The sequence below is a fragment of the Bos indicus x Bos taurus genome, chromosome 18 (assembly GCF_003369695.1).
Source record: "Bos indicus x Bos taurus breed Angus x Brahman F1 hybrid chromosome 18, Bos_hybrid_MaternalHap_v2.0, whole genome shotgun sequence".
Lineage (NCBI taxonomy): Eukaryota > Metazoa > Chordata > Mammalia > Artiodactyla > Bovidae > Bos > Bos indicus x Bos taurus.
Window position 1 is genome coordinate 20,017,506 of NC_040093.1, and position 25,618 is coordinate 20,043,123.

Consider the following 25,618-nt stretch of genomic DNA (forward strand, 5'->3'; position numbering starts at 1 on the left):
GCCACCCCCACCCCCGCCCCCGCCCACTGCCGACGTCCCCGCCCCTTCCCCAAGGGTGGGGGCGCCCTCTGCCGGGGCCAAGGGGGCGCCCAGGCTTTCCACCGCGAAGGGACTGACAAATTCGCACAGCGCTGTCAAGAGAGAAAAGCACGTTTTATTGGAAATCTGAGCGTCAGAGTCTGTGGGGGCAGGGCTAGGGAAGAGGGCAGTCCAGGTGGTGGTGGGCGTGCAGAAGGTGGGTGGAAGCGTCAAGTGCCAGGGGAATCCTGTGGGGGTGAAAAGGGTGAAGGGCAGGAGAGCCCTCCAGGCCCGCTACCCAGCCCTTTGCCCTCTCCTCCTCCTCTATCCTCCCTCCCCCAGCCTAGTTAGAGCTGCGGGACCTGGCTGGGGCCCATCGCGCCAGGTGTCTCTACCGCCGGCGGGTGGACAGACCTGAGGGGGAAGACAGAGAATCCGGAAGTCAAGAGGGGCACCCCAGCTCCTCTGAAAGATGGGAGCACGGCAGGGCAGATCAAGCCCCGATCCCCGACCCCCCGCGCCCAGGGAGGGCCAGCAAAGGGCTTCTTGGAACCAACTCGCATTCCCAAGCACCCTAAGTCTCCCCAAACTCACGGCGGATTGAACTGCGGAAAGTTCCCTCCTCTTCATCAGGTTCCCCAGTCCTGGGAAAGGAGATGCATCAAGAATTGGGGGGTGGAAAAAGGAGAGAGACAGCTACACTCGGAAGACCCCAATGCCCGCCCCATTTCACAGACCAATCCACTGAGACCCACAGATGGGCAAGGAGCAGATTGGAGCCGCCAGAAAATCCAGTGCAACCCAGGAGCAGTTTAAGTGTTTGGCAGGAGGTGCTCCAAGCCGATAACAGCGAGTACCTCCCAGAGTGTTGAGGAAGGAACTAGAATATGGAAGAGGAGGTATATAGCCAAAGCGACTTGAGGGCAGATTGCCTGGAGACAGCCTAGGTGAGAAACCCAGAGCCCTCATCTTCCAGTTGAATGATCTGGGGCATGTGAACACTTTCCCATGTCTCAGTTTCCTCATCTGTAAAATGAGGTTAATAACAGCGCCTACTTTATAGAGATGGTGTGAGGGGTAAATAACACATAATGAAATAGCATCTTGTACATGGGACACAATAAAATACTACCTTTATTTATAATAATATCTATAAGTATCTTAATAGGAAGAAGATATTCATACGTTGCTTGGGCTTTAAAATTTTATTTAACGATAAATCAAAGAGCTAGGAACAGGACTCTGAGCTAAACTGGGCCGCCAAGTAAGGTGATCTCATTTCGCCGCGACTCTTTCACAGCACTTATCACGCTTTGTGGTTTTATATTTGTGGGTCTGTTGGAACCCATGGCCACCGCCCCCACTTGGTTGGAAGCTCAGACAGAGAGGGCAGTTAACTCGTGGCTTGGTGCCAAGGCCTGGCTTGGGGCTGGGCACGTAGTAGGTGTTTAATACATATTTGCCGAAGGATCTGGCTGTGGATTGAGTGGACTTCTGGTCTCACCCCCAACGCTCCTTTAGAGCGGGAGGAGATGAGGGTCCAGAGAGGCTTCTTACCTCTGCTGCTGGTTGAATTTGCACCGGCATCTTCTGCCTGTGGGTGGGGGCGTGGAGAGGAGTGTGCTGAGATTCCCCTCTAAGCCGCACAGCGCACAGCGAGCCACAGATCTCGCTTGCCCGGGCTGGCGTGTCTGAGGATAAGGGTGGGGCAGGGGCAGGGGCGGGGCCGAGGGCGGGGATAGAAATGGGGGGCGTGTCCGGGGCGGGGATAGGAAACGGGGCGGGGCCAGAAGCGGGGATATAAGTGGGGGCGGGGCCGGGGCGGGGATAGAGGCGGGGCGAGCCCGAGGGCAGGCAGGATAAGGACCGGGCGGGGCCGGAGGCGGGAATGGGGGAAGGGCAGAAACTGGGACGTGGCTGAGGGCAGGGGCAGAACAGGTGCAAGGCCCAGGGAGGAAAGTGGGGTGGACAGAAACAAAGGCGGGGCCAAGGGCACAGATGGGGCGGGGTTGAAGGCGGAGCGGGAGGTTGGGCGGGGCTGGGGCAGACACCGGAAGCGACTGAAGGCAGGATAGGGGGACTCACTTAAGACGATGAGTATGCCCAGGATGAAGAGAATCCCGGCGATTATAAGGCCTCCGATCCGCAGGGATTGGTAGTCTGTGGGCAGCAGGGAGGCGGGTGAATGCACGGAGGAGGGTGAATGCAGGGAGAGGAGGAGGAAGGATAGGAAAGGGGCAGAATGGGGAGGAAGGGGCAAAGAGGAAGGATGGGGAAGAGGAGGGAAAGGACATCAGTGCGAGGAGGAGGGAGCGATGTGGGAGAAGGGGGATCAGGGAGAAAAGGTAGGAGGTGGACAGGGCAAGAGGAGGGAGGAAGCAATCGAGTAAGGAAGGATGATGGAGAGGGAAAGGGGGGCAGGGAGAGGAGAAAGGCAGGTGGCAACAGAGGAGAGGCCGTGGGATACTAAGAGGTAAAAGGAGAATGAATCAGAGAGACAGAGAGGGACACAAATAGAGAGACAGAGACTCAGAGAGACAGGGACAAAGGGAGATCGAGACCGAAAGAGTCAGAGAGCCAAATCAAGAGATAAAGAATGAGAATGCCAAAGATGTAAACACCGAGAGGCTAGAGAATGATGGAGACAGAAACAGAGAGAGATAGGGCAGGCTAACCAAGCCCAGCACCCAGAGAAAGATGCCCCTCCCTCACCGTAGGTGAATGGGTCGTGTTCCTGTGGTGCTTCTGGAAAGAGAAGAAGAAATCAGGGTTGGATGCTTCCTGGGACCCTGGACAGAGAGCGGCATCACGAGACCCTGTGGGAGTTTTACAGTCTCGGGGCAGGAGTCTGGGGACTGTTGGACTCTGAGTAGGCTGCCCACCCTCTCTGGGTCTTGGCTGCCTCTCTGCACTGTCCGGAATGGGGCAGGAGGCACCTGACAGCCTCAGCTCTCCATCTCATTCCAGGTTGTCTGTGATTCCATCATTCACGGGAAGCCGGCCTCCATCCCACCCTCCCCCTTTGCCCGACCTGGGGCATCCTCTCCCCTCCCCCAGATACCAGCCTGTGACTGGACCCCACATGAGACCCCACTGAGACTCAGTTCAGACTGGAGGCTCCAGCTTGTTTCTCTTGCAGAATTTTCCTCTACCCTTACCACCCCTGGGGCTGAGGTGGTAGTGGGCTGCCTCCCCCAGACTCACCTGCGTTGACCATGGCAAGGAGACCCACACAAAGAACCAAGATGTGGCTGAGAGATGCCATTGTCCTGGGGAATACCAAAGGTCAGGAAATGCGTGCCCTCAGTCTCCCACCACTGGGGCCTGAACCCAAGCGGTTAAGTCAGAGACAGTCCAGGGACTTAATTCCAAAAGCATCTATCATCCGGCTTGGTCACCCTGAGAAACAGAGGCGCCCCCTGCTTCATCAGGAAACAGCGTCACCAAAACAACCCACACAAAGAGGGTCACCCAGCAGCAAGGACGGGGTGAGGCACACACAGCCCACAAGGATCTCCCGCAGGCCGGGGCCTCCCTCACTGTAGGCCCCAGGTTCCCCGCACCTACCCTGGCAGGGGAGAGCAGATGCCTCACCCCACCCAGGTGGAGAGACAGACACTGCCAGGGACGAGACAGCCAGGAAACGCCCAAGGGCCACCTGCCCACACACCACGGCCTTGCTGTGTCCGTAATAGCCCGGCTCTCCTGCCCTCGGCCGCTGGCCCGCTCTCTGCCTGACCCTGGGTATAAATATCTCCCACTTCACCCTGGAGGAATTTGCCTCGCACAGGCCACCATGGCAACAGCCTTCCTCCCCCCACTTGGGGGTCATGCACAACCCTGCCCGGGGTGAGGCTGGGCTGCCACACTGCCACCAGCTGCCCCCGTGGGAAAGGCCACCCCTTCTCCTCTTCTGGAAGCAGTGAGAACAGGGAAAACATCCCCTGGCCTGCCTCTGGGTGACATCTTTCACCAGCGGACAGCACCAGGCGAGTGACATGAGGCTTGGGCCGATGGGGCTGAGATAGAAGACAGATGCCAGGGGTGGGGACGATGCACGCATGCGCACATGCATACAGACGCACAGTGGGGCTGCAATGGGGATGACGCCCGCTCCCCAAACTTCTGGTTGGAGCAAGGCATGGGGTGGAGACACAGGCACACATTAGTCCCCATCTGGGCCTCCGGTGCCCTCAATCAGTGAGGCAACCGACCTACACACATGAGTGTGCGAAACCCACACCCAGCCAGTGTGCACGCGCCACAGCAGGGGCAGGGAGGAGCTGCACCCACACTTCCACCCCTGAGGGAACCCCAACGTCCCAACCACACTCCCTTCCTCTTGGGTCTGGCTTGCCTGGGAAGCGGCTCCTGCTCCCAAAATAGGCGGCCCAGCCAGGCCAGGGGTGAGGCCCTGGAGGGGAGGGGCGGGGGACGCTCACCCCAGTCAGACTGTCCCCTGCCGAAAGAAGGCCCCCAAACGTCCGGCTGTGCCCCGGGGCCGAGCACTTTGCACCCCCTGGCCCAGAGCTGGCTGCGCTGCCCTCAGCGGTCTCCCCTCCCAGCCCCACCCCACCCCTACCCTCCCCAACCCGAGGCTGTAACTGGAGCCGGGCTGGAGGGGGGCCAGGGGGCGGCCCCCAGCCCAGACCGCCCTGGCCCGCTAGGTTAACTCTCTCAGCTCGGAGGGAGGAACAGTAGGCAGTCAGCGGTGGAGAAAGCTGGGGAGAGGAGGTGCTGGCAGGCAGGCTGGATTACAGGCAGGCATGCACACACACACACACACCAGCCTCACAAACTGCTCAGAGAGCTTCTGAGCTAGGATGAGAGGGTGGGTGTCAATGATTTTCTGTGCTGCTCCCTAGGAACTGGGCCCAGCCTGGGCTTAAGGTCACCTGGCCTAAGAGTTTAGGAATCCACTGACCCTTGACCCTGGTGCCGTGCAGGGCCCTCATCAGCACCACAGGGCTGTCTGGGGGGCATTTCAGTGTGTGAGTAAGTTGTCTGCTGCTGACTATGAGGTCTTGCATGGGTACACACACACACAGAAACCCAAAGACCCAGATAAACAGGCACAAAACAAGACAAATACATGCATGTACATAAATACAAACTCAGAATTACACACCCAGGGAGAAGCCCAAAGACACACACACACACCAGCACTTCTTACACCAGTCACAAAATATCAGGACAGACACATCTGTATACACACACAACACATACATATTCACTAAGGTGGTGCCCATACGGAGACACAATCAAAGACCCAGCTGGCCACACAGCTTTAAGCACACTTACAAATGGTCACAAAGATACACACTCTCTGTACAGAAATAAACCAATGCGCACACACTACACTTGAATACATTCAAAGCCATATTACAGCTTCTGAACTAGGGTGAGAGGGTGGGTGTCAATGATTTTCTGCGCTGCTTCCTAGGAACTGGGTCCAGCCTGGGCTTAAGGTCACCGGGCTTAAGGTCAGCACTCCTACACAATCTCAGGCATGTGAAGGCACACAAACTGCATCCATTTGTACACACACACACACACACACACACACACATATTTATGTGGGTTCACAGAGAAGTAGAAACACTGTCAAGGACACAGCCATACAAGCAGCCATGTTGTGGTTTCATAACCATAAGAACAGACACACACACACATGCTTGTGTTCACATCCTCACACATGGGCAAACAGGCACACCGCTGGCCACACGGTGACACATGCACAGGCTGGCACACTGTGTTCACACTCTCGGAGACACCACCAAATCTGCCTTGATCTGTTTAGCCCCAAACCATCCTGTCCCTGGGATCCTGTGGCCCCCCCCAGACCCCTGTGGAGGACAACGCACCTGGCATCCTCACGGGCGGGCTGGGCTCACAGGCTCCGGTGACCAAGAAATCGGGGATCAGCTCTGGACTCTGCCATTCCCTGTGGAGTGAGAGAGCTTGAGCAGCCCAAGAGACTACTCCGTGCCTCGATTTCCCATCCTACAAAAAGGAGACGTCACTAAGGCCACACGTATCACTCTGGGTCCGGCTCAGAGGTCTCTGAACTCAACCTTGTCTTATTATTAACCCCATTTTAGAGATCTGCAAACCAAGGGTTATCAAAGTGGAAATCCTTCTCCCAAGGTCCCTCTGGTGGTTAAGGGTAGAAATTGCCCCTGTCTGAAAGAGACCTGGGCTCAGGTACCTGGCTCTGTAGGACACAGATCAGCAGCAGGTAGATGTACTCACACTCAGGCACAAGTGGCCCTCACACACACACAAATACACACATGCATGCATGAGTGCATGTGCACGTGGCCTCACAGGACCCTGGCAGCTTCAAAAAGCTCCCTCATCCCCATCTGCCTGAGCCTCTGCCCTCGATGGCCCTGTACCCCAGGGTCACCAGCGGTCCCGGTTAATGATAACCCTAATGTTTACGTAGCCTTGGGGAGGGGTGGTAAGGAGTCAGGGGGCAGGAGGGAGGGGACACCTGGCCAGCTTTAGCCAGCACCTGGTTTCCTCCCCTTCAGAACCAGCTGCTCCAGAGAGGAGAGGCCCTGCCACCTTCTAGCTGGTGATGTACCAATGACTTAACTTCTCTGTGGCTCAGTTTCTTCTTCTTTAAAATGAAAATAATAAGTGTATTCGACTTAGAGGGAGGTCCGGATGATTATCTGAAATGACCCATGGAAAACATTTAGAACACAGTCAAGTCTGGTAGACAGTAAGTGATCCAAAAAAGAAAAAAAAAGCTCTCACCATCATCATCATCCTTGTGATTCTTCTTATCGTAAATAGGAGTAAGAACCCAGCTGTGCTGAGAACTCAGTGAGTATGGATTTAAGCCTGTCTGTCTTTACTCTGTGTCCCTGGCCCTAAGTTCTTTATTTAGCTTTTCATAGACCCTGTAAAGAAGTTTCTCATCCTTGCCTTACATCTGAAGTTCCAGAGACTTGAAGGGCCTTGCTCAAATCACAGAGCTCCTCGGGTGCTGGATAAGCACTTGGTCCAAAATTCACCCCAACCTGTTGGGTACCCACTTTGCTCTAAATCCTCTCTATCCTCTCCCTGAATTATCTACACATCTGAGAAGTGGGTGCCACGATTGTCCCATTTGATAGATGGGCAAACTAAGGATTAGGGACCCAGACCTGAGTGGCCCCGCCAGAGCAGGTGCTGCTAAGCCCCTTGTCCTCCAAGGGTTCTAGGTGTGTGCAGCAGTGCCAGCAGAGGCTGTGTTCTCCTCATGCCTTAGTTTTCCCATCTGTAAAGTGGGAGTTAGTAATACCACCCACCTCACAGGCTGTTGGCGGGGCGGGGGAGAGCCGAGTAAATTCGTGTCAAGACTGATGCACAGCAAGCTCTCAATGAGCATTATTACTGCTATTTCACATTGATGGTTGAGTAACAAGGGTCATTTATTTCCTTTTGTTATTTAATGGATAGAATCTATCCAGACTGCTAAAAACCTTGGTCCAAAATGAAAACAGCCAATATCCATAGGTTCTGACCTCCAAAGGAAGAGAAGCCACGGAGCCAGCTGCCTGGGCTTGCTCCCTGGCTTTGCCCCAGTTAGATAACCTAGATCGCAAATGACTGGACCCCTCTCCTCAGTATTTCCATCTGTAGAATAGCCGTATGATCGTCCCAGCCTCGGAGGGTTGTAGTGAGGCAGCATGAGCTAACAGATGAACTGGTAGGACAGGGAGTGGTACAGAGTCAATATTAAAGAAAGGGGTGGCATCCTCATCCTTTTTTTCCCCGGTTTGACTCCCTGCCCCTAGTGGGTGGTGGGCACTCAAGGGGTTAACTTCGGGAGGGGCAAGAGAGGTTTCGGGTTTGGAGCAGGGTGGCTGTCCTGCCGAGCATTGCCACCAGAGGGAGCAGCTGCACCTGAGCTGGTCCCTTGAAGCCTCGGGGCCAGTGCCCACCACACCCTCCTGGAGCCAGGGGAGGGGGGCTGGCTGGGAGTGGCCTGGACGGCTCCAGCCCCTAGTGGTCTCTCCTTCCACTCCCCCTCCTGCCGACAGAGCCATCCGGTCCCCACCCTGGTGACATCCTCACACTCTGTGAGTGGAGTGGAGTGGGGTGTCTGGGGAGGGGGCTGGCTGGGAGGAGCCAGGGTAGCTCAGCCCCCAGTGGCCCCTCCCCTCCCATGGGGCCCTCTGGCCCCTTCCCCAGGGGCTGCTCTTCCTATGGCCTCTGACCCCCGCCTCCTTTCCCTGCTTTGCCTTGAGCGCCTGGTGCCCAGAGAGTCCCTTTCCCAAACCTCCCAGAGAAGGGACGTGGGAGGAGGGGAAGAAACTTCCAGGGAGCTGGAAGGGTGGCGGGGGGGGAGAGGGACAGAAATAAAGACACCAGACAGAAACACACACACACACACACACACAGAAGGAGAGGCCAACAGACAGACAGAGACAGAGAAAAAGAGAAAGAGAAAGACAACTCATAAAGACACAGAGATAGGGAGTGGGAAACAGACTAACAGAGTCAGAAATACAGAAAAGGAGAGAGACACAAAAACAGGGGAAAAGACATAAATGGAAATTTAAACACCGAAGACATAGAGGAAGAAAGACAGACTGAAGAGAGACTGAGAAAGAGGAGAGAGAAGCCGGGGCAGAGCGTGCCAGCGGGCGGCATGGAGGGTCTCTTGGCATGGGAGATGTAGTGGCCAAGACCTGGGCCGAGCTGGGAGGGCAGAGAGAAGCCGCTGCCTCGGCGAGGGTCAGGGGGCATGGGAGGGGCGGGAATTCTGCTACTGCTGCTGCTGGCTGGGCTGGGGGTGGGGGAGGCCTGGAGACCCCCAAAGGGAAAGTGTCCTCTGAGTTGCTCCTGCTCCAAAGACAGTGCTCTGTGTGAGGGCTCCGTGGACCTGCCCGAGATCCTCTCCCCGACCCTGCTGTCGCTGTGAGTGTCAGCCCTCTGGGGGCCTGAGGCTGGGGATGGGAGTCCTGGGACCCCGGGGGGCTGGAGGGCCCGTCAGGATCTTGGGAGGGGGCAGCAAAGGATGTTGGGAATCCTGGGAGGGGGCTACTGGGATCTGAAAGGGAGCAGGGGTGGGGATGGGAATTCCAGAGGGCAGGGGCATCTTGTGGGGAGAACCTGGGGGGAGGGAGAACCATGGGGTGTGCAGAGTGCTGCCAGGATCCTTGCCAAGCGAGGAGGGCAATTGCCCGCCTCCCCTGGAATGCAGGGGAAATACACACACCCAGGATCAGGTTCCCTCCTGCCCCCCTCGGACAGGAGCCGGCTCTGGGATGGGAGTGGCGCACTGGAGCGGTTTTCTCTTCACCCACCATTGCCCACGTCCCCAGCTCATTCGTTAGGACCCGAATCACCCAGCTGAAGGCCGGCAGTTTCCTGAGGGTACCGTCACTGCACCTGCTGTGAGTGGGGTCCGGCTGAGTGAAGACCACCGGAGGGAGGGGCTGTCCATGCACATGCACGTGGGGGGCGGGGCGAGTGTGCACACTTACGTGTTTGTGCGTGTCTGTGAAAGTATCTTTATGATCCACATCCTCATACCTGTGTGTGTGATCATGCCCACGTGGGCTGGGGTTGGGGGGAGCCAAGGTTAACATGTCAGGTGGGGAGCAGTGACTCTGGAAAAATTTCTCTCTTACCCCCTTGCCAGCCTCTTCACATCCAACTCCTTCTCTGTGATTGAGGATGATGCGTTTGCGGGCCTGTCCCACCTACAGTACCTGTAAGTGAGGCCAGGAGATGGGGGGCAGGAATGGGGGCCTGGGAGAGGAAGGAGGCACCCCTCCATGGCTCCTAGAGTGGGGGTAAGGGAGGAGCTTGTTGCCCTGGGGAGGAAGTGTCTGGACAAGGGATCGCCTCGGAGGGGCAAGACAGGGTTGAGGGCTCCTGCTCAGTTGTGTAATCTCAGCCTGCCTCCACGACCCTCTCTGTTTCAAGATGCACCAAGTCCTGGGTAACCCATGATTGTTTCTGGTCCTACCTGACTTTCAGGAGACCAGGGAGGGTACAAAGAGGCCAGAGATGAGGAAATGTTTCAAATTAAGGGGCAGCGACTCTGAGTTAGTTGGTGATGGTGGTACTGATGGTGGCGGTGGTGTTGACGGCATGACAACGCCAGCAGTAGCGTTGGTGGTGATGGTAATGGCTATGGTGCTCACAGGGAAGTGGTAGCGTTATGTGGATGATGCAGTGGGGATGATTTAGATAAAAATGGTGGACCCAAGGGTGATGGTGCTCTTGGACCATCAGATGGACACTGACAATGAAGCCTGAAGGGTTGGTGTTAGTAATAATTATCAGTGCTGTGGACATTGGTGATTATGATACTGGTGGTGGTGGTGGCAGTGGTTTGGGGTAGGATGTTGGTGTAATGCAATGTTGTTGGTATTGGGTTTGGTGGTGATGGTAAAGTAGATACGTGCAGAAATTGTGGTGCTGATGGCAGGTGATGATGTGAGCGCTGAGGGTAATGCTGTTGGGACTGGCGGTGCTGGTGCTCGTGATAATGGTGGCAGTGTTGGTGATGATGGAGGCAGTGGTTTTGGTGTTGATTATGAAAGACATGTTCTTGGTGATGCTTAACAGTGTTGCTGCTGTGAGGTTGGATGATTATGCTATTGATGTTGGTATTGATGACGGGAATAGCGGGTGATGTTGGTGTTGGTGATGGTGGTGGCGTGGTATGGGGTTGGTGACGATGGCAGTTTTGGGTACTGGGGTTGATGATGGTGGTAGAGGCATTGGACATAACGGATGATGGTGCAGGTATGAGTGGTCATATTGGTGTTAGTACTGGTGTTGGTCATGGTGGCTGTGGTGGTGATGGTTCCTGGTGAAGCTGGCAAGGACCATAGGGTCAGGTTCTTGGCTCCTGGGATTGCAGGCTGAGACCTTGGTGAAGAGCGAGGCTCCTGGGAGGTGTTTCCCTGGGATGATGCAAGGTGTTGGGAGAGAATTCCACATGTTGCCATGGCCTGTGGCTACCATGGCGCAAGTTCTCCAACCACTGTGGGGCTACAGCAGGGAACCAGGGGACCTCCCCCTGACCGCATCTTCCCTCCACAGCTTTATTGAGGACAATGAGATTGGTTCCATCTCTAAGAACGCCCTCAGAGGACTTCGCTCACTCACACATCTGTGCGTGTTTCCACTGCCCCAGCCCACCCTGGGAGGCACCCCACACGCATCACCCTGGCATCATCCTAGGAGCTGCTGATGGCTTCTCCTTCTCTCCCTCCACCAGGAGCCTGGCCAATAACCATCTCGAGACCCTCCCCAGGTTCCTGTTCCGGGGCCTGGAGACACTGACTCATGTGTGAGGCCCAAGGGGAATGGGAGGGTTGGGGTGATTGGGGAACGTGTGGGTGGGGGAAGGGGGCATCTGTGCCCATTCCTGGTTGGCACAAGTAAGTATGACTGTGATGGTTTTTACATAGTTTCCACACCATGGTGGGGCCCTAGCCTGGGAAGGGGTGGGGAGTGTGGCCCCCAGCGGGTTGGAAGCCGGGTCGCAGCCCCTCCCCGGCCTCTTGCCCCAGGGACCTCCGCGGGAACCCGTTCCAGTGTGACTGCCGCGTGCTCTGGCTGCTGCAGTGGATCCCCACCGTGAACGCCAGCGTGGGGACCGGGGCCTGCGCCGGCCCCGCTGCTCTGGCCCACATGCAGCTCCGCCACGTGGACCCCAAGACGTTCAAGTGCAGAGCCATAGGTGGGGGCTTTCCTGGAGGGGTGGGAGGGACAGCAGGGGCGGCCAGGGCTGAGGGGCTCACCTCCCTGCCCTGCCAATTCCTGGCTGAGAGTCTGCTGAGCAAGCATCTCCCCGAGCCTCAGTTTTCTTACCTGTGAATAGGGGTAATACACCATGACACAGGACTCCTGCAAGAGAGTTCAGTGATGTACTTGGCACAAGGCCTGGGAGGGGAGGCCCTCATAAATGTTCATTCTCGTTGTTGTTGTTATTAATATGAAATTGACCACGTAAAAAATATTTTCTCCGATCACTTTGCTTTTCTGCAAATATAGTCTAGTATCTTTATGGGTACTGGGCAAAGCAGAGAACACAGGAGTGATGAAGCCAGCCCTGGGTCTGTCCTCACAGGGCCCACAGCCAGAGGCAAGCAGAGAGGGCTGGCCTAGAATGACCAGGGCTGAGATGGGGGTAGCACAGAAGGGTCAGGGCCAGGATTGGGGGAGAGAACCCATGGAGATGTGGGAGCCCCGAGTCAGAGCGGGGGCCCAGGCATAGCTGGAGGGTCTGGAAGGAGTGAAACTTTGAGTTCAGACCTGAAGATCATTACTAACATCATCATCCTCAAAATGTAAGATAAGTTTTTGGTCTTCAGAATTCATAGAACAAGGCAATTTAACTTAGTCACTCTTGGTTCAGTTATTCAACAAACACCTACTGAGGTCCACTTGGTGACCAGCTCTGTAAGAGGCAGTGGGCACACTGTGGTGACCAAGATAACCCGGGGCCTTTGCCTCACGGGGTCACAGTCCTGGAGGTGGGGAGTCAGGCATTAAATAAAACTTTGCACAGTAAATGAATGGTGCCCATTGTGATAAACACAGAGGATGATGAGAGAGTTTAGGGGTTGGTCCTACCTTTCCTGGGGCATTGGAGAAGGCTTCTCCAAAGAGGTAGTGCCAGCTGTGGCTGTAGCGAAGTGGAGGACAGAGGACGGGGTCAGCATGTGCAGTGACCCCCCAAGGCAGCACAGAGCTTGTCCTGACTGAGGATGGAAGGAGGAAGGTCTGGCCTGGAGGACTGAGGAAAAGAAGGACACAGATGAGGTGTCTTACCTGCAAGGGCCTCACTCTGCAGAACTTCAAAAGTCACAGAGAAGGTGGACTTTATCCAGAGGACTGTGGGAAGCCACAGAGGGAGGGTTTTGAGCACAGAGTGACATGATTTGATGGCCATTTTTTAAAAGATCCCCTTTGGATGGACATCCTTAGCTGTTTGGTTCGTTGATTGGACCCGGGCCCCTAGAAGTAGGTCCTGGCATGTAGAATGACGTATTGTCACCTGGAGTCCACCGCCATCACACTGGACAATCTGGGTGCATTGTTACCATCAATGCTAAGCTGCTGTAACAGAGGGTCTAAATACCATGAAACAAAGAAAACAGAAGGGTCTGAGGTGAGAGTAGTTCAAGCCGGTGGGGCAGCCCCTGGGTGTTCTCCTGCTTTCCATGGTTGAAACCAAGTCGTGACCCCACCCACCTGCCAGTTCACAGGAGGAGGGGAAAGGGACCTAGTCCAGGACAAACTGTCCTCCTAGAAGCAAGGAGAGCACTAGCACCATCACTGTGCTCTGGTTCACGGCCACATGTCAGGAGGTGGCGTGGGGGCAGTGCTGGGCTCACGGCCTCTGATTGGGTGGCTTTGTGGCCAGATGCAACCCTGTGTGATGGAAAACAGGAAGGATGGATTTGGCTGGACAGCTGGCTCCCTGTGCCTCAGTTTCCTCCTCTGCAAAGTGGATACAATAACAGAATATACCCCACAGGGATCTTGTGAAGTTAAATGAATGATGAAAGTGCTGTTTCTAATTATTTGATGATGCCGCACAGTTTAGAAAACAGACTATCACCGTGTGGTTGTGAGTTAATACGTCCATAGATAAAAAGATTCCACTGTGTATCCCCATGAGGTCAGCACCATGGCGGTCCTCACTGCAAAGATGCGCAAGCTGAGGCTAGGTGATGAGGACCCTTGGGGGTCCCCCTGGCCTGTCTGACTCTCTCCCCTCCCCCCACCTCCAGAGCTGTCCTGGTTCCAGACGGTGGGAGAGTCAGCGCTGGGCGTAGAGGCTTTCTCCTACCAGGAGGAGCCCTACATTGTCCTGGCACAGCCCTTTGCCGGCCGCTGCCTGATCCTGGCCTGGGACTACAGCCTGCAGCGCTTCCGTCAGGAGGAGGAGCTGTCTGGTAAGCCCCCTCCCATCCTCCCACCTGCCGGGTGGCCTGCCCAGCTGGTCTAACAGGGCCCCCTGCTCCCCTGCTCCCCACAGCGCCCTCGGTGGTGTCCTGCAAGCCGCTGGTGCTGGGCCCCCGCCTCTTCATGCTGGCCGCCCGCCTGTGGGGAGGCTCACAGCTGTGGGCCCGGCCCGGCCCCGACCTGCGCCTAGCCCCACTGCAGGCCCTGGCCCCACGGCGGCTGCTGCGGCCCAATGACGCCGAGCTCCTGTGGCTGGACGGGCAGCCCTGCTTCGTGGTGGCTGACGCCTCCAAGGCGGGCAGCACAACACTGCTGTGCCGGGACGGGCCCGGCTTCTACCCGCGCCAGAGCCTGCATGCCTGGCACCGGGACACGGACGTCGAGGCCCTCGAACTGGACGGCCGGCCCCATCTGCTGCTGGCCTCTGCCTCGCAGCGGCCCGTGCTCTTCCACTGGTTCGGGGGCCGCTTCGAGCGGCGGACGGATATCCCCGAGGCTGAGGACGTCTATGCCACGCGCCACTTCCAGGCCGGCGGGGACGTATTCCTGTGCCTGACACGCTACATCGGGGACTCCATGGTGAGGCTGGGCGCAGTCGTGCGGGGTGGGCGCAAGCTCCACCTGACTGGCAGCAGCTCACTCCCACTCCAGGCTGGCCTCTTAAGCACTGACCCAACCTCACACGCTGGCCTCTGAAGGCTGACCTGCCTGACAGCCGACCTTCCTAATATAATGATCTTTGAGCTCTGACCCTATCCCAACGCAAACTCCAAGACTGTGACCCCTTAAGACTGTTGTTGTTCGGTTATTCAGTCTTATCTGACTCTTTGTGACCCCATGGGCTGCAGCACACCAGGCTTCCCTGTCCTTCACTATCTCCTGGAGTTCGCTCAAACTCACGTCCATTGATTTGGTGATGCCATCCAACCATCTCATCCTCTGTCATCACCTTCTCCTCCTGCCCCCAATCTTTCCCAGCATCAGGGTCTTTTCCAATGAGTCAGCTCTTCAAATCAGGTGGCCAGAGTTTTGGAGCTTCAGCTTCAGCATCAGTCCTTCCAATGAGTATTTAGGGTTGATTTCCTTTAGGATGGACCGGTTTGATCTTGCTGCGCAGGGGACTCTCAAGAGCCTTCTCCAGCGCCACAGTTCGAAAGCATCAATTATTTGGTGCCGCACACAACTGAAGTGACTTAGCAGCAGCAGCAGCAGCAGCAGCAGCAGCCTTCTTTATGGTCCAACTCTCAAATCCATACGTGACTACTGGAAAAACCATAGCTTTGACTAGATGGACCTTTGACCCTAAACCACTCTCCATCTCCCAACACTGACACTGGCCCCAAGATTCTGATTCTACTCCCAAAATGACACACTCCAGTACCTACATTTTTAAAAAAATTTTTTATTTATGGCTGTTCTGGGTCTTCATTGCTTTTTGCTCAGGCTTTCTCTAGTTGTGGCGAACAGGGGCTGGTCTTTGTTGCAGTGCACAGGCTTCTTACTGCAGTGGCTCCTCCTGTTGCAGAGCACAGGCTCTGGGCGCGTGGGCTTCAGTAGTGGGGCACACACGCTTAATATTTGTGGCTTGTGGGCTCAGTAGTTGTGGCTTGCAGGCTTAATTGCTCCACAGTGTGTGGAATCGTCTCGGACCAGGGGTCAAACCCATGTCCCTTGCCTTGGCAGGTGGATTCTTATCCACTCTGCCACCAGGGAAGTCCCCAGTACTTACATTTAACCACAGCCACCACACCCTGAATCCCCAGGGCTGATGGCCCACTCCCTCCAGCACTCTCTGGAGTGAGATATAGCCACGGGCAGGGCTTTTAGCCTGAGAGACACTGATATGACTCAGGGGTTCACAGGGTGTCTGCGGGGGGAGCAGACTGTAGGCACAGGGACAAGAGCAAGGAGACCAAGAAGACCAGGGAGGAGGTTATGTGATGGTCCAGGAGGCAGGCGACTGTGGTCGGGCCAGAGTGCGGCCAGAGGAGATGGGAGAAGTGCATACCATCATAGGTGAAACTGACTGACTCCAGGGCTGACTGATTCTATGTGGGGCTGAAGGAGAGAGAAGGGTCCAGAGTGACTCCAAGTCTGTGGGCTGAGCAGCTGGTTGGTGACATTTAGGAAGATGAGAAAGCTGTGGGAGTTTGTGGACCTAAAGGCCTCTGTTCCTGAGCTATTTCAAGTCCTCTGGAGCCTAGGGGACCACTGACCGGAAGGCCTGGCCCTGGGGACCCCAGCCCTAATGAGCGGCCCCCCTCCCACAGGTCATGCGCTGGGATGGCTCCATGTTTCGCCTGCTGCAGAAACTTCCCTCTCGAGGGGCCCATGTCTTCCAGCCACTGCTCATTGCCAAGGACCAGCTGGCCATCCTGGGCAGTGACTTCGCCTTCAGCCAGGTTTTCCGCCTTGAGCCTGACAAGGGGCTCCTGGAACCACTGCAGGAGCTGGGGCCCCCGGCGATAGTGGCCCCTCGGGCCTTTGCTCACATCACCATGGCCGGAAGACGCTTCCTCTTCGCTGCTTGCTTCAAGGGCCCCACACAGATCTACCAGCATCATGAGTTAGACCTCAGTGCCTGAGGCTGGAAGGGACGCTGGACATGGCCAGCAGGGGGCTGGCATGGGGATTCCTGGGCCTCAGGATGTCCCCTTTACTGGCCTCCTGGCCCTATTCAGAAGTGACAGCTGGTCCTGTGAGATGCTGACCACAAGCCAAGTTCAAGGCAAGAGCTGCCCTTTCAGTCTTAAGTGACTTCTTGGCTGGGAGATGACACCCATCAAAGATGACTTGGGGGCTCAGGCTGGGGGACGGCTGCATGGAGCCGGTAGACAAATCATGGTGGGAGGGTAATGTGAAGAGCTCCATGAGTTCTGGAGAAGTCCTCCTCAACCCACTCCCACCCCTTCTGTTCTCTGTAAAAGTACTGAGAAGGCGATAGCTTGCCTTTTCCTTCTAAACTCAATCCGGCCAATCGCTTTTAGTGCCCGCCTTCATGACGTCACCAGTCGCTGGGCAGTTTTCCCTGCCGGGCCTGCTAACTTCCTCTACTGCTTGTGCGCACGCCTGCTGCCGAGGCGGAAGCCCAGCGTGTTGTTCCTCTTGCGCGTGCGCGAGGAATAGGTGGGAAAGAGCGAGTTTTAGCCGGGAGCCAGGGTTGCCTGTCCCGGGTCGGTGACACGATCGCGGACGGAAAGTGCATGGGCTCAATAAACGCGCTGTGCACCCGCCCACTGGTTGTTGTGGGGTTATTGGGAGAAGGTGTCTCCTGTGGCGTGGGTTTGGGGTAGGGAGGAGGAGTAGTGTCACACGAGCTGTATTAAGGAGAGGGGAGGTGTCCCAGGGTGCATGCTGGCTGCCCTTGGTGAGCTTTCACGAGGTCTCTAAAGAGTGTGGGCTCATATGGGGGGCCTTGTGGGGTGTGCAGGAGATATAAAGGCATTGTTAGAGGGTTAGGTCATGGGGTTATTGTTGGTCTGTGTATTCCAGGAGATATTTGGAGGTGTCTTGAAGGGTTTTAGGCATTTTTGTGGCTCTTGGGGACTTTTTGAAAGTCTTATTGGGTATTGGAGACTGTATAAGGGAGTTCAAGCCTGGTTAGAGGTGTAGCCATTATATTGTGGGGAATAATTTAAAGGTCTCATAGGAACATTTGGGTGTTAGGAAGCATCTTTTATAATGAAGTGGGATCTGAGGTGAGTGAGAGGGCCATGCATGCATGCAGGCTAAGTTGCTTCAGTTGTGTCCCACTCTGTGTAACCCTATGGACAGCAGCCCACCAGGCTCCTCTGTCCATGGGATTCTCTAGGCGAGAGTACTGGAATGGGGTGCCATTTCCTTCTCTAGGAGGGTCATAGGGCCTCACTATTATAATCAAGCTATCTGGGTACTCCTGGGTACTAGGATCATTCCACATCCTAGCTTTCCTGGGATGGTCCCAGGGTCCACTTGGTTCAGTATTTCATCTGGCTGGAGCTCCTTTCACTCTCAAAAATATACCCCAAGTAGAGCATTTTAAATTGCACGTGTGGTTCCCATGGCCACAGAGGCAGAGGTCGGGCCCCATGCCATCCACCAGGTCATGCAGAAGCAGGCCTGTGGTCTCATCCCAGTGAAGAGATTCATCTGCCAGCTTCCGTGCCAGCCCCCATGCACATCAACCTTCTCCTGCCCTTCCCACCACAAACCCCAATGCAAATATAGGGAGGCTCAAGGCTGCTTGGGTATGAGACAAAAATCATTTTAGAGTAAAAATTGAACAGAGACCCCTCTAGGGAGAGGTGAGATGGAGCCCTGGCCAGGCAGTCTGAGGAGGGAGTGGAGAATTCCATCCTGGAGTTCAGGCTCCCTTGCAGAGCCAGGACTTGGGGAAAGAGTAGTCCTTGGAGCTCTTTCTGCTGATCCATTCTCAACAGTTTTGGGCGGAGCCTGGGAGAGGTGACAGGGTCAGCTTGTGAGAGTGGATCAAGTTATTTCCCCCCAGGGTGCCTCCATACACACACACACACACACACACACACACACACACACCCCATCTCCCCCCACCCTACCGTGTTCCTCTCAGCCCTACTCTGTCCCTGTCTTACCTGGGGTGATGAGAGGTGGGGCATCTCCTAAACGGTGGCTAGGGAAAGAAAAGTGGTGAGATCTCTGATCCCTCCTGTTTCTCCTCTCCTTCATGGCTAGAGGAGTCTCAGCTTGCCCTGACATAGCTCCTTAGCTATTTTTTCACAGGGTTATACCATCCTGGGGACCAAAAGCATTTCAGGATTTGAGGCCCTCTGAAGATTCATAGCTCTGAAGAATGAACCTGGAAAAATCTTAGGAGCAGGAATTTTCCAGGCCAGGGCCCAGAAGCCTGGCTTTTTCCTATGAGATTTAGCTCTTTGCCCTGGAAAAGCATCTCCAGCATGAGGCAGGCACGCCCCCGGGAACCCATCTTACCTGGGCTTCTGTCGGAACTTGCATTTGCATTTCCCACCTGTTAGGGGGAGAGGAGGATGTCAGGGAAGGACACCCCCAGCCCTGCCCTGCCCTGCCAGCCACCCCCCCAGCCCCTGCACTCACTCATGAGGACAATGATGCCCATGGCACACAGAATCCCTGCGAAGATGAGCCCGCCGACTCGGAGGCTGTACCAGTCTAGGAGAAACCCAGAGGGTCTGCATGGGCATGGCATGCCAGCCCATGCCCTCCCCATCCGAGCCCCCAGCTAGTTGACAATGTCTCTTGGGCACCTCTGATGTGGGTTATAGCAGTGGAGAGAACAGACGGCTCCCCCATCCCCCTGTGCTAACTTTTCAGTTTGCACACAGCAAGCAACAGAGATTTAATGTGGTATTAGGTAGAGAGAAGGTCTGAAGACAAATAAGCAGGTCCAGGAGACAGAAAGTCAGAGGAGAGCTCTTTGAGGGAGAGTGGCCAGGGAAGACTCCTCCGAAAGGGCACATTTGAATAGAGACCTGAGAAGCAGAGGGAGGGCTATGTGGAAGAAAATGTGGGCAGTCCCAAGGACCAGACTGGCACATCTTATTCCCTTAATCCATTGTTTTTACTGTTCAACTGGGGCACTGAACAGTATACCATTAGTCTCACCCCCGAGGTCACCCCCATCAGACCCTCACCCAACCTGTGTGGGACCCTTGGCACAAAATAGGTATGAGGGGTGGGTGGGGGATGCAAAGAGAGGGGCAGAGGCTCTCACCATAGTAGAAAGGACTGTTTTTATCTGCAAGGAAAAAAAATAAAGAACATGAATCCAGGACAAGAGCTGGGATGCAGGACTCATCAGGGAGACTTTAGAGGTGGACTGGTGGAGGAGTCAGTCTGGCTCACCTTCTGGGTCATTGGCATCCAAGGCAGGCAGGCCTGGTGGGGAGAAGCAGGGAAGGAGAGAGATGGAAGTGCTGGCCTCGGCAAAGCTGGGAGCAAGGCCATGGAACCCTTGGCCTCAGCAAAGGGCCCCCTGATGGACAGTTCCCCTCCTCTTGAGAGCACAGGGTTTCAACCCCAAACTAGTTATTTCTGCACGTTCCACCTTGAAAGTGAGGGTTTCCTCCACTCAGCCCCACCCCAAAGTAGGTTTCCATTTGGGTGGCTTTTGATCACCTAGTCAGCCTTTGGCCTGATGTTGCAGACATCTGACTGACCCACACCCCCTGTAGAAACGAGCGAGAGTCTTATGGGGATGGCAGATGGCTTCCACTCCCAGGTGTTCTCAGCCGTCATCTCCTGGGTCTGCCACATGCACATCCCAACCCCCATTTCCCTGAAAGTGATTTACTAATTATGAACTTAATCTATTGTTCAGTTGCTACCTCATGTCCGACTCTTTGCAACCCCATGGACTGCAGCACGCCAGACTTCCCTGTCCTTCACCATCTCCCTGAATTTGCTCAAACTCATGTCCATCGAGTCAGTGATGCCATCCCACCATCTCATCCTCTGTCACCCTCTTCTCCTCTTGCCCTCAATCTTTCCCAGCCTCAGGATTTTTCTTTGCATCAGGTGGCCGAGAGTACTGGAGCTTAATAAACTCCGTACACCTTAAACTTAATAAAATTAATACATTTTATTTAAAAAAGAACTTACATCACTATCCTGAATGGAATACCAGTCTTGCTTGATATAATGGATAAAAACAAAGACAATGAAAGCAAAAGACTAGGACTGAATTCTGGCTAGAAGCAGTTGACTGTTTAGCTTTGGGCCTAAGCTCTATTCACCCTTTGTTAAAGGGATATTCATATTTTTAAAATTATATTTAAAGCATAGACACATGGTGCTTATTCTGTCCCAGACACTACCCTTAGTGCTCTGCAAATTGTAACTCGTTTAATCCTCATAGTGACTCTCTGAGTAGGTGCTGCTATTGTCCAGATGGGGAAACTGAGGCCCAGGGGGGTTTTGGTAATTGCCACATAACCACGAAGCTCTTCCCACTCGTAATAAAGTGTTTAAGAGTGTTAAAGATACGGTAGCCCAGGGCCGAGCCTTCTCCAAGATGTCATCAAGGAGACATCAAGACGATGATGAGCTGTGTGAGCCTTGGCTGTAAGAGGTCCTCCTTTATGTGTCCCTTGAAATCACCAGTGTGACACTCCCTACCCTCTAGGAGATACTGTCCTGAAGCTCCCCACCCCATGGGGGAGGCAGATAGCATGAGAGTAACATGCACACATGGTCACCACCCAGCTGAGGGGATGTGGGGAGAGGCAGTCCAGGAGTGGACACTCACCTGCCAGGAGGACGAGCAGGCTCAGGGCCACCTCTTGCATGTCGGTCGCTGGCCTGGTGGGGTCTGGGGGGAGCGACCAGCTTCAGCAGAGCCCCCCGGAGGCCTCCGGTTCCCAATCTCCTGCTACTCTGCTCCCCACCCAGGGTACACAGCTCACCCCAGGGCAGAAAGCCTGGCCTTGAAACTCACTGGGCTGAGAGATAAGGAGTGGGAAAGTGCAGTGGGGGCTGGGTGAGAACTCAGACCGGAAGAGGGTGGAGCAATAATAACTCACTGGATGTGGACTGGAGGCTTTAAGCGAATCACCCTGGAAACCAAATGAGGAAGGTGCTGCCCACTGTTATCCCCATCTTACAGATGGGGACATTGAGGTTCCAGAGGTGAAAGTGGGTATTCGAGGTCACCTTGCCAGAAGGCAGGATTTAAACCAGACCTGGCTGACTCTCTCAGGGCCTTGGGGTGTTGTGGGAAATAGAGCGTTGGGAGCCAGGTGGCAGGAGGCCTGGTCCCCAGGAGTGTCTCCCATAGACAGTTCGGAGCCTGCCCGCCCTGCCCAGACTTTGCCGGGCCAGGGCTGGAGCCTGGGCTGGGGCCTGGGCTGCTCAGGGCAGGATGTGGGGTGGAGAGAACTCAGGGAGGGGCGGGGCGCAGGCCTGGAAAAGAATTGCCTGGCTGCAGCCCCAGCCTTATCTTCTGTCCCACACTGCCAGCACCCCACCATCCTGCTTCTGCCCCACCCCCACCCATCCCACCCTGGTCCTCGGGTCCTGTCTCTACCCCAGTCCCAGCCTCAACCCCTGTCCCTGCCTCTGCTCCCACCAAGCTCTTGGGGCAGCAAACACTTCCTCTTTCCCCAGGTAGGTCTGCCCAGCACGAAGAACACTCCACTGTTCCCTTCCTCGTCACCTTCAGTCCCCCGTGCGTCCCCCTGTCCCCTCCCCTACCCCTGCCCCACTGCCAAAGCACAGCATAGATTGTCCCAATCTTGATAGCAAGAGCTAACACTTAGATCCACCCGCTGCTGGGCTCCGCCAAATGACCTTGCTGGCTTTTTACTCATGGAACCTCCCAAGAACCCTGGAGACCCTATTTCACAGATGGCAAAGCATACCCCCCACCTCCCCTGAGCCTGGCAGGAAGCCCATTGCATCCCCGGCTCTGCTCCTGTGCACACCTGGAGACAGCGCCCTGTTTATCTCTCTCTCTGCGTGTTCGGTCGTGTCCGACTCTCTGCTACTCCATGGACTGTAGCTCGCCAGGCTCCTAAGTCCATGGAATTTTCCAGGCAACCATACTGGAGTGAGTTGCCATTTCCTTCTCCAGGTTATCTTCGCAACCTAAGGATTGAAACTGTATCTCTTGCTTGGCAGGCAGATTCTTTACCGATAAGCCACCTGGGAAGCCCCCTCACCCACTACTTCCTCTAGCCTCCATAGAACCCCTACCCTGAGTTTCTTTTTCTGTTTCCAGAATGTTCTACAGATGCCTTTATCTCTCTGTGCCCACCCCAGATCCTGGGAACCTGCTTAGTGCCCTTGTGTCTGTGCCCAGTCTCTCAGTCGTATCTGACTCTGCAACCTCATGACCGTAGCCCACCAGGCTCCTCTGTCCATGGAATTTCCCAGGCAAGAACACCGGAGAGAGCTGCCATTTCCTCCTCCAGGGGATCTCCCCTGCCCAGGGATTGAATCCATGTGACCTGCTTTGGCAGGTGGGTTCTTTACCACTGAGCCACCTGGGAAGCCCTCTTAGCTTCCTCGTTCATCCTGTATACCAGACCCACAATGTCAGTCTGTAAACCCATTTCTTGCAAGGAAAGGGCCTGTTGCTTTGGGAAACATTATTAAGGGGTTTAGGACCCGCCCCTCACCCACCCCCCCTGCCAAATAGGGGGCAGGGGCAGAGCTGGAGTGGGTGTGTGGGCAGGACGGCTTAGGGGGTCCCAGCTCAGGTCTGTGGAAGGACACTTGTCTAAAGTGAACACACTAGGCTTTGTCCCTCCATGGTAACACTAATGCTGGTGATAAGAGCTGGTCTGATTGTTTACCCCACGCTGGGCACACTTTTCAGCTCTTTGCACTTATTCATGCATATAATCTTCGCAGCTTGATGAAATTGGCACTATGATTAGCCCACGTTGCTGTCACAACCTAGAACCCCTGTGAATTGAATTTAATGCTCTATACTGTCTTGCAGGACTCAGAGTCTTGGGGCTTAAGCTTCTTTCCATGGGAGCCTCCAAACCCTCCTAGCTGGTGGGGGTCTCCATAGGCCCCATCTCCAGGGATCTCCCAGCATGCCCGGCACAGGGGGCAATGATGGGTGGTCTCAGCCACACCCTAGCCCCTGCAAGTTGCCACCTGACTGTCCCACACTGCTGGCCGCTGGGAGCTGGCATTTGGGCATGTGCCCTCCCTTTCCCTGTTTAGGCTGTTGTGGAAAGAGGTCTCTCCGGCTGTTCCAGAACTGACTGCGGTCGGGGTGAAGACTTGGAGAGGAAGGCAGCCTGCAGTGGAGGCTGAACTCACCCCTCTCTGCTCTCTCCCAACCCGAGATCCCAGTGGTGGTGGGAGGACCGTTTCCGCCATCCACCCCCTACTGTCTGTCTCTCTATTTCACCATGATGGTGGCCAGGCCCTTCAGGCATGAGCAAAATGACTCCCTCATGTCCCTGAAATCTCCTTCCCCCCTCTGTTTTAGAGCTTCCCCAGGAAGCCTCTAGCCCCTTTCCCTAGAGGTCTTCAGGACCCGCATATTCCCAACATGAGGACACCCTGAGTCCATCGTCATCCACCCATCTCCTCTGATCCCCCAATCCAGTCTGGGGTCTATGCAGACACCCCGATCTACCCAGACCCACCAGTCTTCCGGACACCCTGTCCCATCTATGGGCCTTACCCTCACCCCAGCTGGCTCACTCAGCCCCCTGTACAGAGATTGATGGGGAGGAAAGGCGTTCTCTAACCTGTTCCCCCAGAGAAGGACCTTGATGTGGGAAGGTCCTAGGCATCTTTAACAGAAAGCAGTAGAGAGAGGGGCAGAGCCAAGAAGGAGCTGGAGGGAGAGGGCCCCAGCCCCTCACCTGCGTGCTTCCCAGGCTGCGAGGTGGATCGGGTTCCGGGTTCCGGGAGAGTGGGCCGCTTAGCCTGAGTCCTGCCTTTATCCACAGCCACCACGCCCTAAGCAAACCTGGGCAGGTAGAGAACTAGTCTGACTCCCTAAAGCTCAGGGGTTCTCTCACCTCATGCTGCTCTTAAAGAGACAGTTCCCACTCATCCCCCCCCACCACTTCCAGTGGCAGGGAGCTCCCCTGGGGTCTCCAAGATTATAGCAACCTTAGGCAGGGCAGAAGGAGAACAGGATGCGGGCTGGAACTCCGCCTCTCACATGCAGGGAGGGTGCGTTCTCCGATCTCCTGCCCCTCAGGAAAGGACAGGGAAGGGGGAGATATTCCAGTCTTTAAGCAGAGCTGCTGCCTGGCGGGGTGATGGGAGAAGGCCATGCTTTGGTTGTAATAATGTAATCTTTCTTACTTAGACTGGGCGTTGTCCTTGGAGGAGGGATTGGTGGCCATTGTGGGAGATCTGAGGTCCTCCTCCAGGCTACTTGCTGCTGTTGACACAGTTGGAGGGTCAGCAAAATGGGCCAATAGGCCCAAGGTCATGAGGTGGGGGTGGGGTGCCCAAGGGGTAAGGGTGGGGGTGGGGTGGGGGTAAGGTCATGAGGTGGGGGTGGGGTGCCCAAGGGGTAAGGGTGGGGTGGGGTGGGGCTTGTTGGGCCTTAGACCATGACCTCTCCCCATCCTGCCCATCACAGCCTAGGGAGCTGGACACTAGGTTCCCAGCTCAAGGCGGACCTTCCCAGCCGGGGCTCTTCCCTAGGGTGCTGGGAGCCACATGTCTCTGCAGTGGGCGTTGGGGTGGGGGCTGCCTGTTACCCTGGATAAGACCATTGCACTGTGCTGGCCTCCCTTCCCCGCCCTCCCCCCCCACCCCGCCCTCCTCATGGCATTCCTTCCGGCTGGGGTCTGTGCAGGCCCCCACTTGGTTCCCGTTGGGGTGCCCCCTCCCCCCAATTCCTCCTTTTTAGACAGAGGGACTTTTGTCTGGGGGCTGGATGGAGAACAAGGCGCCTTTGAGTGGCTGGCGGAGGATTGGGGTCACGGGGAGGGGCAGGGCCAGGAAAGGGGTGGCTCTGCACTGGCCACCAGCTGGACTCCAGGCGACCCCCAACACCATTGCGGGGGTGGGAAGAAGGCCGCCGGAGCCAGGCCAGAGAAAGGATGCCATGGCGGGTGTTGGAGGGCAGGACAGGGACAGGAGGTTTCGAGGTCAAGGCTCTGCTGGAGGCTGTCTGCTGGGGGCAGGGAGAAAGGACCACTTCTCATCAGGGAAGGACGAGATTGGGGCAAGGAATACCTGCCCA

At 55.8% G+C, this 25,618-nt stretch overlaps 3 protein-coding genes across 21 annotated transcripts; 1 reads left to right on the top strand and 2 right to left on the bottom strand.

Annotated features, from left to right (window-relative positions):
* Positions 1-134: 134 nt before the first annotated feature.
* On the bottom strand, positions 135-6,385 carry FXYD1 (FXYD domain containing ion transport regulator 1). 12 transcript variants are annotated; one of them, XM_027514373.1, is made up of 8 exons: positions 6,227-6,383; positions 5,883-5,962; positions 3,223-3,287; positions 2,731-2,763; positions 2,104-2,178; positions 1,576-1,612; positions 613-662; positions 135-432 (listed from the first exon to the last, which is right to left on the bottom strand). In XM_027514373.1, the coding sequence occupies exons 3-8, from the start codon at positions 3,281-3,283 to the stop codon at positions 410-412; spliced, it is 279 nt and encodes a 92-aa protein (XP_027370174.1). In that variant the 5' UTR covers positions 3,284-3,287; positions 5,883-5,962; positions 6,227-6,383; the 3' UTR covers positions 135-409. The 12 variants fall into 12 exon arrangements, with proteins under 12 accessions (XP_027370174.1, XP_027370171.1, XP_027370182.1 ...); XM_027514370.1 differs by lacking the exon at positions 3,223-3,287 and having other exon boundaries at positions 5,883-6,021; positions 6,271-6,378; XM_027514381.1 differs by lacking the exon at positions 3,223-3,287 and having other exon boundaries at positions 6,227-6,319.
* A 142-nt stretch (positions 6,386-6,527) lies between these two features.
* LGI4 (leucine rich repeat LGI family member 4) lies at positions 6,528-17,189 on the top strand. Of its 7 annotated transcripts, none has more exons than XM_027514260.1 (9): positions 6,528-6,852; positions 8,871-8,934; positions 9,271-9,413; positions 9,662-9,733; positions 11,077-11,326; positions 11,550-11,719; positions 13,779-13,943; positions 14,027-14,532; positions 16,224-17,189. In XM_027514260.1, the coding sequence occupies exons 4-9, from the start codon at positions 9,697-9,699 to the stop codon at positions 16,536-16,538; spliced, it is 1,443 nt and encodes a 480-aa protein (XP_027370061.1). In that variant the 5' UTR covers positions 6,528-6,852; positions 8,871-8,934; positions 9,271-9,413; positions 9,662-9,696; the 3' UTR covers positions 16,539-17,189. The 7 variants fall into 7 exon arrangements, with proteins under 7 accessions (XP_027370061.1, XP_027370062.1, XP_027370065.1 ...); XM_027514261.1 differs by having other exon boundaries at positions 9,342-9,413; XM_027514264.1 differs by lacking the exon at positions 6,528-6,852 and adding an exon at positions 6,873-8,093.
* A 986-nt stretch (positions 17,190-18,175) lies between these two features.
* FXYD3 (FXYD domain containing ion transport regulator 3) lies at positions 18,176-24,373 on the bottom strand. 2 transcript variants are annotated; one of them, XM_027514412.1, is made up of 8 exons: positions 24,276-24,373; positions 21,194-21,386; positions 19,792-19,824; positions 19,661-19,684; positions 19,024-19,098; positions 18,901-18,937; positions 18,543-18,580; positions 18,176-18,384 (listed from the first exon to the last, which is right to left on the bottom strand). In XM_027514412.1, exons 2-8 carry the CDS (start codon positions 21,231-21,233, stop codon positions 18,365-18,367), a joined length of 267 nt encoding a protein of 88 aa, XP_027370213.1. In that variant the 5' UTR covers positions 21,234-21,386; positions 24,276-24,373; the 3' UTR covers positions 18,176-18,364. The 2 variants fall into 2 exon arrangements, with proteins under 2 accessions (XP_027370213.1, XP_027370214.1); XM_027514413.1 differs by having other exon boundaries at positions 21,194-21,256; positions 24,276-24,370.
* Between the last annotated feature and the right edge of the window lie 1,245 nt (positions 24,374-25,618).

What these genes read in the sequence shown, in the direction of transcription:
- FXYD3 (XM_027514412.1), bottom strand. Translation starts at nt 21,233, where the DNA reads ATGCAAGAGGTGGCCCTGAGCCTGCTCGTCCTCCTGGCAG. An exon ending in AAGTTCCGACAGAAGCCCAG is followed by an intron (nt 18,581 to 18,900) that starts GTAAGATGGGTT and finishes TTCTTTCCCTAG; the next exon opens with CCACCGTTTAGGAGATGCCC. An exon ending in CCCACCTCTCATCACCCCAG is followed by an intron (nt 18,385 to 18,542) that starts GTAAGACAGGGA and finishes CACCTCTCCCAG; the next exon opens with GCTCCGCCCAAAACTGTTGA.
- LGI4 (XM_027514259.1), top strand. Translation starts at nt 8,762, where the DNA reads ATGGGAGGGGCGGGAATTCTGCTACTGCTGCTGCTGGCTGGGCTGGGG. An exon ending in CTGGAGACACTGACTCATGT is followed by an intron (nt 11,327 to 11,549) that starts GTGAGGCCCAAG and finishes CTCTTGCCCCAG; the next exon opens with GGACCTCCGCGGGAACCCGT. An exon ending in GCTACATCGGGGACTCCATG is followed by an intron (nt 14,533 to 16,223) that starts GTGAGGCTGGGC and finishes CCCCTCCCACAG; the next exon opens with GTCATGCGCTGGGATGGCTC.
- FXYD1 (XM_027514369.1), bottom strand. Translation starts at nt 4,093, where the DNA reads ATGCATGTGCGCATGCGTGCATCGTCCCCACCCCTGGCATCTGTCTTC. An exon ending in ATCTGCTCTCCCCTGCCAGG is followed by an intron (nt 2,764 to 3,585) that starts GTAGGTGCGGGG and finishes TTCTCTTTCCAG; the next exon opens with AAGCACCACAGGAACACGAC. An exon ending in ACACGACCCATTCACCTACG is followed by an intron (nt 2,179 to 2,730) that starts GTGAGGGAGGGG and finishes TGCTGCCCACAG; the next exon opens with ACTACCAATCCCTGCGGATC.